Source organism: Oncorhynchus masou, chromosome 18, assembly GCF_036934945.1.
Source record: "Oncorhynchus masou masou isolate Uvic2021 chromosome 18, UVic_Omas_1.1, whole genome shotgun sequence".
NCBI lineage: Eukaryota > Metazoa > Chordata > Actinopteri > Salmoniformes > Salmonidae > Oncorhynchus > Oncorhynchus masou.
In genome coordinates this window covers 68,526,042-68,540,066 of record NC_088229.1, presented here as the reverse complement: position 1 = coordinate 68,540,066, position 14,025 = coordinate 68,526,042, and the positions used below count along the sequence as shown (strand labels likewise).

General features: G+C 46.0%; 1 protein-coding gene across 3 annotated transcripts in view; it reads left to right on the top strand.

Annotated features, from left to right (window-relative positions):
* The window catches only part of LOC135505189 (transmembrane protein 94-like), a 32,532-nt gene that overhangs the window by 7,227 nt on the left and 11,280 nt on the right, over positions 1-14,025 (top strand). The window contains exons 3-19 of one of the 3 annotated variants that reach the window (XM_064924343.1): positions 3,225-3,350; positions 3,459-3,586; positions 4,657-4,793; positions 4,970-5,184; positions 5,351-5,502; positions 5,876-5,978; positions 6,064-6,150; positions 6,277-6,393; positions 6,477-6,533; positions 8,902-9,006; positions 9,085-9,240; positions 11,309-11,488; positions 11,592-11,901; positions 11,993-12,166; positions 12,357-12,459; positions 12,550-12,758; positions 13,213-13,391. In XM_064924343.1, the coding sequence (XP_064780415.1) occupies positions 3,225-3,350; positions 3,459-3,586; positions 4,657-4,793; positions 4,970-5,184; positions 5,351-5,502; positions 5,876-5,978; positions 6,064-6,150; positions 6,277-6,393; positions 6,477-6,533; positions 8,902-9,006; positions 9,085-9,240; positions 11,309-11,488; positions 11,592-11,901; positions 11,993-12,166; positions 12,357-12,459; positions 12,550-12,758; positions 13,213-13,391 (2,538 nt within the window). The other 2 variants (XM_064924344.1, XM_064924345.1) reach the window with 2 other exon arrangements.

Below are 14,025 nucleotides of genomic sequence, written 5' to 3'. Positions count from 1 at the left end.
GCTGGCTTCCATTGTAACCCTAACCCACTGACATTAGGTATGACTGTTCCTCTGCAGCTGGCTTCCATTGTAACCCTAACCCACTGACATTACTGACATTAGGTATGACTGTTCCTCTGCAGCTGGCTTCCATTGTAACCCTAACCCACTGACATTAGGTATGGCTGTTCCTCTGCAGCTGGCTTCCATTGTAACCCTAACCCACTGACATTTAGGTATGGCTGTTCCTCTGCAGCTGGCTTCCGTTCCATTGTAACCCTAACCCACTGACATTAGGTATGACTGTTCCTCTACAGCTAGCTTCACTTCTGTTGCGCATAACTATACTGAAAAAATATATATAAACGCAACAATTTCAAAGCTGTTACTGAGTTACATTTCATCTAAGGAAATCAATCAATTTAAATGCATTCATTAGGCCCCAATCTATGGATTTCACATGACTGGTCAAACAGGTATGGTCACAGATACCTTAAAAAAAAGGAAAACCTGTCCATATCTGGTGTGACCACCATTTGCCTCATGCAGTGCGACACACTGTGTAGGAGATGTTGATTGTGGCCTGTGGAATGTTGTCCCACTCCTCTTCAATGGCTGTGTGAAGTTGCTGGATATTGGCGGTATTTGGAACATGCTGTTGTACCCATCGATCCAGAGCATCCCAAACATGCTCAGTGGGTGACATGTCTAAGTATGCAGGCCATGGAAGAACTGGGACATTTTCATATTTCTGGAATTGTGTACAGATCCTTGCGACATGGGTCTGTGTATTATCATGCTGAAACATGAGGTGATGGCGGTGGATGAATGGCACGACAATGGACCTCAGGATCTCGTCACAGTATCTCTGTGCATTTAAATTGCCATCGATTAAAAATGCAATTGTGTTTGTTGTCTGTAGCTTATGCCTTCCCATTCCATAACCCCACTGCCACCATGGGGCACTCTGTTCGCAACGTTGACATCAGAAAACTGCTCGCCCACACAACGCTGTACACGTGGTCTGCGGTTGTGAGGCCGGTTGGACATACTGCCAAATTCTCTAAAATGACGTTTGAGGATTATGGTAGAGAAATGATCTTGCAACAGCTCTGGTGGGCATTCCTGCAGTCAGCATGCAAATTGCATGCTCCCTCAACTAGAGACATCTGTGGCGTTGTGTGATAAAACGGCACCTTTTTAGAGTGTCCTTTTGTCCCCAGCACAAGGTGCACCTGTGTAATTACCATTCTGTTTAATCAACTTCTTGATATGCCACACTTGTCAGGTGGATGGATTTTTCTTGGCAAAGGAGAAATGCTCATTAACAGGGATGTAAACACATTTTTGCACAACATTTGAGAGAAATAAGCTTTTTGTGTGTATGGAGAATGTCTCATCTTTTATTTCAGCTCATGAACATGGGACCAACATTTGTGTTTTTCTATTTTTGTTCAGTGTGGAGGAATGATTACATTTATAGCATAACAATCTCTGCAAGAGGTCGACCGATTATGATTTTTCAACGCCGAATCCGATTATTGGAGGAACAAAAAAGCAGATACCGAATATAATATCAAATCATAGACTTAATTATAATATAATAACACACAGAAATACGAGCCTCAGGTCATTGATAGAGGAATTCTAAATTCCTATATGTTTTGTAGCCAATACCAAATTCACACTCTATCTATTTCTTAATAAGTTGTAAGTTTATTATTTTACATGAAATAGATCGAGACCAGTCTTAAAAGTCAGGTAGTAGCGTTTAATCCAAGAGAGTACTGACCCAAAATACAAAGAACATGACATTTTAAGGAGAGAACATAAAATGATGTCATCAGTTTCTCACACTCTCTCCGATCCACACAATAGCGCAGTGTCTTCAGGTCTGGAGACCGTCTTCTACTCCCCTCATAAAACAAACATTCCAATCTGTCTAAAATATATCATTTATTCTCCACTAATGGAACATCAAACAAACATTCTTATCTGTCTGAAAGGATATCTATTAATTAATTAATTTTAATTAATTAATTTGTTTTACCTACATTTTCGGTCCTAGTTTAACCAAAAACCCACACATTTCATACCATAACATAATAGTATTAAAACTTAATGGTTCTAAAAGAAATGTATACATAATTAATCATTTCAACTATAATTTCCTCCAACAGTCATTAACATGGTCAAATCCGGAAATGATAATTTCGAATTCAAAAAGTTTTCTTTCAGTGAAATACGGAACCATTAAGTATGTTATAGAACGGGTGTCAACCCGAAATATTGCTGTTCCATTGTTCCACAACCTTCAAAGTTATGTCATAATAAGGTAAAATTCTGGCAAATGAATTATGGTCTTTGTTAGGAAGAAATGGTCTTCACACAGTTCACAACGAGCCAGGCGGCCCAAACTGCTGCATATACCCTGACTCTGCTTGCACTGAACGCAAGAGAAGTGACACAATTTCCCTAGTTAATATTGCCTGCTCACAGGAATTTATTTTAACTAAATATGCAGGTTTAAAAAATATATACTTGTGTATTGATTTTTAAGAAAGGCATGGATGTTTATGATTAGGTACATTGGTGCAACTATTGTGCTTTTGTTAAATCATTAACCGTTTGGCGAAGTTGAAGTAGGCTGTGATTGGACGCCAAATTAACAGGCTCTGCATTGATTATATGGAACGCAGGACGAGCTAGTTAACTACACATGGTTGATATTACTAGTTTAACTAGTGATTTATGTTAAGATAAGTTTTTAATGCTAGCTAGCAACTGACCTTTGCCTCCTTGCAGCCACAAGGCCCTTTTGATGCTGCACTCGCGTAACAGGTGGTCAGACTGCCACGCAGTCTCCTCGTGGATTGCAATGTAATCAACGTCCAAAAATGGCGAATACAGATTGTTATGAAAACTTGAAATCGGCCCTAATTAATCCGACCTCTTAATCTCTGCTCATTTAAAACCATATCCTATTGGCTTCAGTTAGTTTAGCTCCTTAGAGTGACGATAATTATTCTGTACAGTTCAGTTTAGCTGTGCATAGGACCAAGGCAAAGCAGCTAGCAAGGTACTGCTCTGTTTCAGCGTTAATGGGCAGCCAAGCTATGTGGACAAGGTGCTTTTTGTACCATAAATGTCCATGAATTTGTGACCTTTGAAATATTTGAATCATTCTTGACTGTAATGTGATTTGTGCATTCTAACTATATATTTTGTGTGTGTGTGTGTTTCAGGAGGAGGGGGGAGCGGGGACCCTGGGCTTGTCCACTGGTCAGGCTCTGGGAACACTGAGGGACCAGCTCACCGCCCTGCTTGACCAGCACCAGACCACAGGCCGTGGCAAACAACCCACTGCACAGGTAGATACCACCGCACACACACACTCACATACATACACACACACACGGACGCACACACACTTTGTTGTAGAGCGTAATGAGCTGTTTTGTTTGTTGATGTTATTTTAGGAGCAGTGGGTGAAAAGCTTCCTTCACCATGGCAACCGCCACTCCTGTCTCCATTGGCCGGGAGCCGCCCTCACACTGCTGGTGGTGGTGGGACTTCTCTGTTGTTATGGCGACCAGCCGCATGGCAGGTGTGTTTGACTGTGGAGCTGGGACAACTGACAGAACATTATCGACACAGACCATACCAATAGCGTTTGCTGATATCGTTCATTACGATAAGTAACCTATACTAGAGAAATGTGAAATAAGTTTGATATGAAATAAGTTTGCTAATATGGGTGATCGTTAATGGGACAATTGATGACTATAACCATCAAATTAGAAGTAGTAGTTTAAAGGATCATTTGAATAAACGGTGGTGCACATTAATGTTATGAACTTGGTGTTCTATTTATTGTTATGGTATCAATCAGGCAATTGGACCAACTATTTTGATTGTGGGTGTTATTTATACTGGGCCTGTAAATTGTGGGTGTTATTTATACTGGGCCTGTAAATTGTGGGTATTGTTTAGACCGGAATATGTGTGGGTATTGTTTAGACCGGGACTTGTGTGGGTATTGTTTAGACTGGGACTTGTGTGGGTATTGTTTAGACTGGGACTTGTGTGGGTATTGTTTAGACTGGGACTTGTGTGGGTATTGTTTAGACTGGGACTTGTGTGGGTATTGTTTAGACTGGGACTTGTGTGGGTATTGTTTAGACTGGGACTTGTGTGGGTATTGTTTAGACTGGGACTTGTGTGGGTATTGTTTAGACTGGGACTTGTGTGGGTATTGTTTAGACTGGGACTTGTGTGGGTATTGTTTAGACTGGGACTTGTGTGGGTATTGTTTAGACTGGGACTTGTGTGGGTATTGTTTAGACTGGGACTTGTGTGGGTATTGTTTAGACTGGGACTTGTGTGGGTATTGTTTAGACTGGGACTTGTGTGGGTATTGTTTAGACCGGGACTTGTGTGGGTATTGTTTAGACTGGGACTTGTGTGGGTATTGTTTAGACTGGGACTTGTGTGGGTATTGTTTAGACTGGGACTTGTGTGGGTATTGTTTAGACTGGGACTTGTGTGGGTATTGTTTAGACTGGGACTTCAACCCAAATGTTCCTATCAGAGCTACCTCACTGTAAAATAAGGTTGAAACACAGGAAGCCCCAACAGTCTGTGAATACTGTCATGTCTCTCCTCCTCTCCCTGTAGTTCTGGGATAGAGTTGGTGAACGCTGCAGCCCTCCTCATGCTCTTCACGCTGAGCTTCATGCTGATTGGTCGACAGCAGAGGCTGAGGAGAACTGAGATGGTGCACCGGCTCAACAGCATCATCAATCAGCTCAACGGTGAGAGAAAGGGGGGGGGCAAGGAGGAGATGGGATGAGAGTTGACAGTTGGACATTTAAATGGAGGGAAGACGTTAAGAAATAAACACTTACTTGAGGTTGACAAGTTTCCACCATTCTCGTTTAGTGATCCTATCTTTTAATTTCCCCTTCCACCCTCTCTCTCCCGCCTCCAGGCTACCTGTCGGGCTGGGCAGATTTGGGTGAGGGGATGAGGTGGTCTCCCTCCCTTTACCCTGACCTGTACACCCCCTCCTCCCCTTCCTGGTCGCTCCACTGGACCTACCGCGACTCCAACCTGGTCAACCTGCCTGTGTCCCTACTGGTGGAGGGAGATGTCATAGCACTACGGCCAGGACAGGAGACATTCTCTTCTCTCAGAGGCATCAATGTACGGCGAGAGGGATGAAGAGTGAGAGGGAAGGAGGGGGGTAGAGAGAGGGAGGGAGGCGTAGATGGTGAAGGTGAGAGGGAAAGAGGGGGGTGTAGATGGTCAAGGCGAGAGAGGAAGTGGATACTGCTTATGTGGATGTCTCACCTTTATCTCCCTTCTCCAGGATGACGATCATATAGTTCTGGAGCCAGGGGACATGTTCCCACCTCGTTCCCCCCCTCCCTCCCCCCGGGGGGACCAGAAGAGGGGTCCCCAGAGCCCCCAGCAGCACCGCCTCTTCAGGGTGGTCCGCACGCCCATCCTCGACAGCGTCAGGTGGGCAATGCATCCTCTTGAGGCTTAACAGTCTGACAAACTTAGATTTTGAGGTGAACGGGTTTGAGGTAATAATTCACCTCGAGCAAGTTTGATATCCAACAATTCTTGGTCCAAGAATTCAACTCGAGGAGAAAGTTTGCGCAAATCATGAATGATCATCTAGAGTCAAAGGAAACCTGGAATTGTGACGTCTCAGTGTGTCATTTTTGAAGCAGTTTAAAGATACAGGGCAGGTTTCCCAGACCCACATTAAGTCTAATACTGTTCTGAACTGCATGTTTGTTGTTGTCCAAGATGAGGCTCAAACCGTCTCATGACGTCATCTAAAATGACTGACACCCCTGGCTGAATCCACCTCTGTGCTTTACAGGAACAGTCTGGACCTGGCTCTGTCTCGACCAATCACAGCCCTGGATAACGAGAGGTTCACCGTTCAGTCCATCATGGCCAAGTTCGCCTGCCCTATTGTACTGGTGAGAAAAGCAGACACAGAAACCCAGTTTCTTAATTAAAGCTACTTGCTGTTGTCCCTCATGTTATCCCTCTCTCCTCCTATAGATGACGTTCTTGGTTGTGAATACAGTGCGTTATTTCTTTGACGCCCCAAGCCTCACTCCTGGACGCTTCAACTTCATCCAGCTGCAGGTATGGAGACTCCCTCTTCCTGGCCGTGCCCCTTCTCCCTATTTATAGCAGGGTGGGCGATCCAGTGGGGACAGAATCTCTTCAAACCTATAAAATATTCCTATTGTAATAAGTGTTGTGTTCCAGCTGATGGGAGTGCTGCCCATCCTTCCCTTGCTGTTTCCTGTCATGTGGGTGCTGGTCAACACCTATGGCGAGGCTAGTGTCCTGGCTGAGTCCAGCAGAGCTTCTCCTACTGGCCTGGTGAGAAACGCATACACAAGCGCCATGCGAGACACAGAGAGATGCCTCCTGTGTGGTTTAACTAGCCTCTTCTCTCGCCCCAGCTTGCTAAGTTCTCCGAGGACACTTTAAGCAGCTACACTGAAGTGGTGTCCTCCCAGGTATAACTTCTCCAAGTCCTACCCCTGCCTCCCCCCCCCCCCCACTCCCTCTTTCCTGTCCTCACGCTGCCCGCCCTCGCCCCTTCACCCACCACTGTGAAACCCTGTAGCTCACACACACCCGCCTCACGCATCTTCTTTTGTTGTTCGAGTTTGGGACTCCAATTATCTAATTGGTTTTGCATTGTTTATCCCTAATATGATTGATTTTCTTCAGCTGGCATGATGAGATCTCGTCTCTTTGGCATTTCTATTGGTTCTCTCTGTCAGCCAATCAGTCTTTCTCCGATCATCCCTAATGGAAGGGCAAATTTGACTCATCTAGTTTGGGCAATTTTTCATCATACCATTTCTTCAGCTAATCACGTAACCCTTTGACTCCCCTCACAAACCCCAGTACTCACCGCCCCCCCCACCTCTACGTTACTGACACATTGGCCTGGTCCAGAACTAACCCCCTCCCTGCTATAGGGCTTGGTTCTGGATTGGCCTTTCCCATGAGCCTGCCACTTCTGTCCTCAAGCTTGCAATGCATGATGGGGAAAACTCTGCCTCACTAGCTGTGTACTTCAACTCTCAAACGACTTCCATTTCCTTGTGTCCTTTACTCAAAAGCCTTACTTGATGAAAATGATTCTGGAAAGGGTCAGAAGGACCTGGGAGAAATATCATTTCTTAAGAAAAGGACTTAAGGAAAGGAAGCATCTGAGAGTATTGGGTCATAGTCCCTGATTGCATAGCCTGGAATGTAGTCAGACTGAAGACGTCTACAAATACTGTGTTTACTCACATTTAGGTTTCAACCATTTTGGGAAAGATGATGGTGTTCTAGAGGTTTTCTTTTCCACTTTGCCACTAGTAATATACAAAAAAAATATATAATAATATATTCAGAAAGTATTCAGACCCCTTGACTTATTCCGCAGTTTGTTGTGTTACAGCCTGAATTCAAAAAATGGATGAAATATATTTTGTTTACACACAACAGCCCATAATGACAAAGTGAAAACAAACATGTTTTTAAAAGGTTGGCACATTTATTCACACCACTGAGTCAGTACATATTAGAATCACCTTTGGGAGAGATTACAGCTGTGAGTCTTTCTGTCTCTAAGAAGAGCTTTGCACCCCTGGATTGTATAATTGCACATGATTCTTTTTGAAATTCTTCAAGCTCTATCAAGTTGGTTGTTGATCATTGCTAGACAGTCAAAACTGTAACTCGGCCACTCAGGAACATTGAACGTCGTCTTGGTAACCAACTCCAGTGTATATTTGGCCTTGTGTTTTAGTTTAATGTCCTGCTGAAAGGTGAATTCATCTCCCGGTGTCTGGTGGAATGCAGACTGAACCAGGTTTTCCTCTAGGATTTTGCCTGTCCTCCGTTCTGTTTTATTTTCATCACCAATCCTTTAATGATTACAAGTATATCCATATCATGATGCAGCCACCACTGTTTGGTAACATGGAGCGTTGTACTCAGGAATGTGTTGGATTAGTCCCAAACATAATGCTTTGTATTAATTGCTTTGCCACATTTCATGCAGTTTTACTTCAGTGTCTTGTTTGCAAACAGGATACATGTTTTGGAATATTTTTCATTCTGTACAGGCTTCCTTCTTTTCACTCTGTCATTTAGGTTAGTATTGTGGAGTAACTACAATGTTGATCCGTCTTCAGTGTTCTCCTATCACAGCCATTAAACTCTAACTGTTTTAAGGTCAACATTGGCATTGTGTTGAAATCCATGAGCGGTTTCCTTCCTCTCCGGCAACTGAGTTAGGAAGGAAACCTGTATCTTTGTAGTGACTGGGTGTATTGATACGCCACCCAAAGTGTAATTAACTTCACCATGCTCAATGGGGTATTCAGTATCAGCTTCTTTTTTTTTTACACATCTACCAATTGGTGCTCTTCTTTGCGAGGCATTAGAAAACCTCCCCAGTCTTTGTGGTTGAATCTGTGTTTGAAATTCACTGCTCAACTGAAGGACTTTACACACGTGTGGGTTACAGGGATGAGGTAGTCATTCAAAAATCATGTTAAACACTTATTGTACACACAAGTCATTTTTTAAAATTAATTGCTAAACAATTCTTAAAACATTAATTCCACTTTGACTTTATGGGGTATTGTGTGTCGGCCAGTGACACAAAATCTCAATTGAATACATTTTGAATTCAGGCTGTAACACAACAAAATGTGGAATAAGACAAGGGGTTTGAATATTTATTGAAGGCTCTGTAGCCCACTATACTGTAGATTATATTGCCCGCAAAATTGAGTCAACTATGTATCAACTATATATATTTGTTTTAGTGGGTGAAAATGCGATGTAGCCTAAGTGTGTGTGTGTGTGTGTGTGCAGGAGATGCTGCGGTGTGTGTGGAGACACCTGCTGGGCGTGCTGAAGGGAGAATCACAGACACTCTGCTATACTTCCAGCCTGCTACACACACTTGGCTCTGTCACTGTAAGTGTGTGTGCATTTGTGCTTTTGTTTGTGTGTGTGTGTGCATTTGTGTGTAACTCGCTCTCTTTCTCTCTCCAGGTGTTGTGTTGTGTGGATAAACGGGGTGTATTATCCTGGCCTAACCCCAGTCCAGAGACGGTGCTGTTCTTTAGTGGTCGCGTAGAGCCGCCTCACAACGACAGTCAAGAAGACCTGCAAGACGACCTCTCTGACAACTCCGAGGACCGGGACGAGGTGGGTGGGTGTGTGTGTGGCTGGGTGGGTGTGTGTGTGGCTGGGTGGGTGTGTGTGTGGCTGGGTGGGTGTGTGTGTGGCTGGGTGGGTGTGTGTGTGGCTGGGTGGGTGTGTGGGTGGCTGGGTGGGTGTGTGGGTGGGTGGCTGGGTGGGTGTGTGTGTGGCTGGGTGGGTGTGTGGGTGGGTGGCTGGGTGTGTGTGTGTGTGGCTGGGTGGGTGGATGGGTTGGCTGGGTGGGCTGGGTTGGGTGGGTGTGTGGGTGGGTTGGCTGGGTGGGTGGGTGGGTTGGCTGGGAGGGTGGGTGGGTAGCTGTGTGGGTGGGTAGCTGTGTGGGTGGGTTGTGTGTGTGGGTGGGTTGTGTGTGTGGGTGGGTTGGCTGGGTGGGTGGGTTGGCTGGGTTGTTGTGTGGGTGGGTTGGCTGTGTGGGTGGCTGTGTGGGTGTGTGTGTGGGTGGTTGGCTGGGTGGGTTGGGTGGCTCGGTGTGTGGGTGGCTGGCTGGGTGGTTGGCTGGGTGGTTGGGTGTGTGGGTGGCTGGGTGGGTGGGTGGTATGTCGTATCTTCCTATATACCGGTATGGATGTATTTACTTCACTGTTTCTAACAGTATTTCAATGTTTGTTTAAATGTGATGGGCCACTCCGCTGTGTGTAACGTCCGTTTCCTCCCCATGCCCATGCCCCACCCCCATGCCCCACCCCCTGTTGTTGCTCCACCACGAGACCTCTTGACGCTGTTCAGTCTGCATGGTCAATGCAGCAGATGAAACAAGACGTTGACGACAACGATGCTGCTTTCCTCTTCGGCTGTTTCACCCGTTGTATAAAATCGAGCACACAGCCATTCAATCACCTTTGGCAGTAGAATGGCCTAACTGAAGAGCTGTGACTTTCCAACTTTGCACCGTCATAGGATGCCACCTTTCCAACAAGTCAGTTTGTCATACACACACTGCCCTTCTAGAGTTGCTGTGTGCTCGATTTTTACACGTCTGTCAGGGTGTGGCTGAAATGGCCGAAAACAGACTTTTTAAGTGGTGTCCACATACTTTTGTATATATAGTGTATATTAGTATGTTTTTGTTTTTTTGTGTTTAAAAAAAAATAATAATAATTGGACTAATGTTAGGATTTGTCTTCCACTTTGACATTAGAATATTTTGTGTAAATCGTTGACAAAAATGACAAATCCATTTGAATCCCACTTGGTGAGACAGCAAAATGTGGACCAAATCCAGGGGTGTGAATACTTCCTGAAGGCTCTGTGGTTCCCATTGTCTTCCGTCATGGAGCTATCTGCCGTGAGACGATGACCTAGTTCCTGTGAGACTCGTTTTATAGGTGGTGGTGTCTTTTCAGCAGTGGTGGTAAAAGGAACGATACCTTAATAGAAAAGCACTCAGTAAAATTCTTCTTGAGTAAAAATGTTTTTAAAAATATATATATATCAAAAGTGAAATTATGAATCATTTCAAATTCCTATTAAGCAAACCAGACAGTACAATTTTTTTTAATTTTACGGATAGCCACGGGTACAATCCAACACTCAGACATAATTTACAAACAAAGTGTTTAGTGAGTCCACCAGATCAGAGGCAGTAGGGATGACCAGGGTGTTCTCTGTTTAGTGCGTCCTCCAGATCAGAGGCAGTGGGATGACCAGGGATGTTCTCTGTTTAGTGAGTCCACCAGATCAGAGGCAGTAGGGATGACCAGGGTGTTCTCTGTTTAGTGCGTCCTCCAGATCAGAGGCAGTGGGATGACCAGGGATGTTCTCTGTTTAGTGAGTCCTCCAGATCAGAGGCAGTAGGGACGACCAGGGATGTTCTCTTTATAAGTTTGTGAACTGGACCATTTCTGTCCTGCTAAGCATTCAAAATGTAACGAGTACTGTAATACTACTGATAGAAATAGTATGGAGAAAAAACACATTTTCTTTAGGAATATAGTGACCTAGAAGTTATGAAAAATATACCCCAAAAAACAACTTAATTATTTATTTACTTTATTTTAACTTGAGTGCTTTTCAGTGATTGAAAGAGTAATGTCTGGCTGTTCATCCTGTCCATCAGACACTGGAGGGGGAGGCTCTGCTGTGTATGCCAATGATGGATGGGTATGAGCCCAGCGAGACGTCACATGACACTGGCTGTTCGCAAGCACGGGAGACACACACACGCACCAAACACCCCTCAGGATCTAATGTCAGCTTCAGCCACGACACTGATGGAGGGGATCAGGGCCCTGAACAGGTAAAACACACACACACACCCTGTATAGAATTGTCTTGTCATCTTACTACACAGCATTTCACTCCCCTCTCTCTCTTCTTTCTCTCACCACCCCTCTCTACAGGATATGTCAGGTTGCTATGACAACGAAGCGGAGGACTACGTGTGTGATTACCACCTGGAGATGTTGAGTCTGTCTCAGGACCAGCAGAACCCGGTGAGTATCCAGTTTGACGAGCAGGGCTGGCAGTGCCACCTGCCCAGCCTCAAGCCCCTGGGCCTCAACATCCTGCTCAACCTGTGCAACGCCAGCGTCACCCAGCAGCTCTGCCGCTTCTCCGACCACCTCAGTAACCTGGCGCTGCAGGAGAGCCACGGGGCCGTGCTGCCCGTCCACGTGCCCTGGGGACTGTGTGAGCTCTCCAGGCTTATAGGTGAGGAGAGGAAGAGAAAGTATACATTTACTGTGTGAACTCCAGACTCATACACTCTGACCCCTTCTCTCTCTTCCTGGGGTTCTCTCAGGGTTCACTCCCGGGGCGAGGGAGCTGTTTAAACAGGAGAACCACCTCGCTCTGTACCAGCTGCCCTGTGGGGAGAAGGCCAAGGAGTCTGTCCCTCGACGCCAACAGAACTTTACCAAGAGACAACCTCCCATCAGCCACCTCATCTCCCTCTTCATCAGAGACTCCTCTTCCAGTGAGAATAGCTCAATTTGTATTATAATTTTTTTTCTCTCTCTTTTGTTCTTTGTATTTCTCCTCTCTCACTTATCTCTCTGATTGGCTACTCGCTCTCTCCATCTCTTGCCCTCCTCTCCTTTAAACCTTGATATCTTTCTTGGAATCCTTTTGTTGCACCTCTGTGACCCCTGACCTCTCACCTCTAGATAACGTCCAGATGTTGTCTCACGGCTCAGCTGACCTCATCCTGGAGGCCTGCACTGACGTCTGGGACGGAACCGATATCTACCCCCTCTCTGGCTCTGACAGGTCAGAACAGCCTTATAACAGCCATGTGAAGCCTTATAACAGCCTTAGGACAACTTATTAACCCTTAATATGTATACCCCCCCCCTACAGGAAGAAGGTTCTGGACTTCTACCAACGGGCCTGTCTGTCGGGATACTGCTCTGCTTTTGCCTACAAGCCCATGCAGGTGTCTCTGTCCAACCAACTCAATGGGAAATGTGTGGAGCTAGCCCCCGGACCCAACCTCTTCTCTGGGGTAGAACTGCCCTCCACCACCCCTATCAAACATGTCTCCCGCAGGAACTCCTGGAGCTCTGATGGTGAGGGAGGGAGGGAGAGAGGGGGGGAGGGAGAGAGGGAGAGAGGGGGGGGAGAGAGAGAGGGGAGAGAGAGAGAGGGAGGGGGGGAGGGGAGAGAGAGAGGGGGGGGAGGGAGAGAGAGAGAGGGGGAGGGGGGAGAGGGGAAGGAGAGGGGAGGGGGAGGGAGAGAGAGAGAGGGGGAGGGGGAGAGAGAGAGAGGGGGGGGAGGGAGAGAGAGAGGGGGGGGAGGAGAGAGAGAGAGGGGGAGGGAGGGGGGAGGGGGAGAGAGGGAGAGGGGGGGGAGAGAGGGGAGAGAGGGGGAGGGAGAGAGGGGAGAGGGGGAGGGAGAGGGGAGAGAGAGAGAGAGGGACTGAAGACTAGAGGATGCAGGAAGGGAGATGCTGCTACACTCACAAGATGTTGTACCTTAGTGTAACTTTGTCTTGTCCCCCTCTCTCGCGCTCTGTCTCCATAGAGGGTATAGGAGGTGTGGAGAAGGACGACTGTGTTCAGGCTCTGAGTGGTCAGATCTTCATGGGGATGGTGTCATCACAGTTCCAGGCTCGTCTGGACACCGTCAGGCTCATAGACGCTCTGGTCACCGCCTGCATACGCTTCGTCTACTTCTCTATGGAGGACGAACTACGCAGCAAGGTGTGTGTGTGTGTGTTACGAATCCCTTTTGGCCCGACAGTCTAGGGGGGATGGTAATGAGATCCGTAACATAACTCATGCAAATTATTATTGTGACAAAGTAAAAGTGTGAACGAAATAACCACGACAACAGAAATCTACCGTCAAACTCTAGGTTTATTTATAAACACACGGTAATGGGGGGAGCAGGAAAAGGGACTGAGCTGGACCCAAGGAAAGAAACAATAAGTATTTAAAAAAAGAACTAAGCTAGACTAGCCTACTTTAACAACAGCTAACTAACTAACCAAAAATACAGTGGGTGGTCCGCCCAGTTCTAACTAGTGTATTTAACAAAGTTCACCTACGGGTAGTGTATGCCCATGGGCGACTTGTCTTGGTTTCCCCCTTTTCCCACCAGCAACAAAAACACAAACACCATAACCAAAAACAATACTCACAGGTGATGACAAAGTGCTATGAGGTGCTTAAACAAAAGAGAGGTTAAGACACAAAGCGAGAGTGAAACACAGAGACCTACAGACATGGCATTTACAGAGAGGCTGAGCTCCAGAACAAACAAATGATGGGGTTTTTAAACCATGGGGAAGGAACTGTGATAGGTCAGGAAATAGGAGGAGGTGTGTCTTCTGAT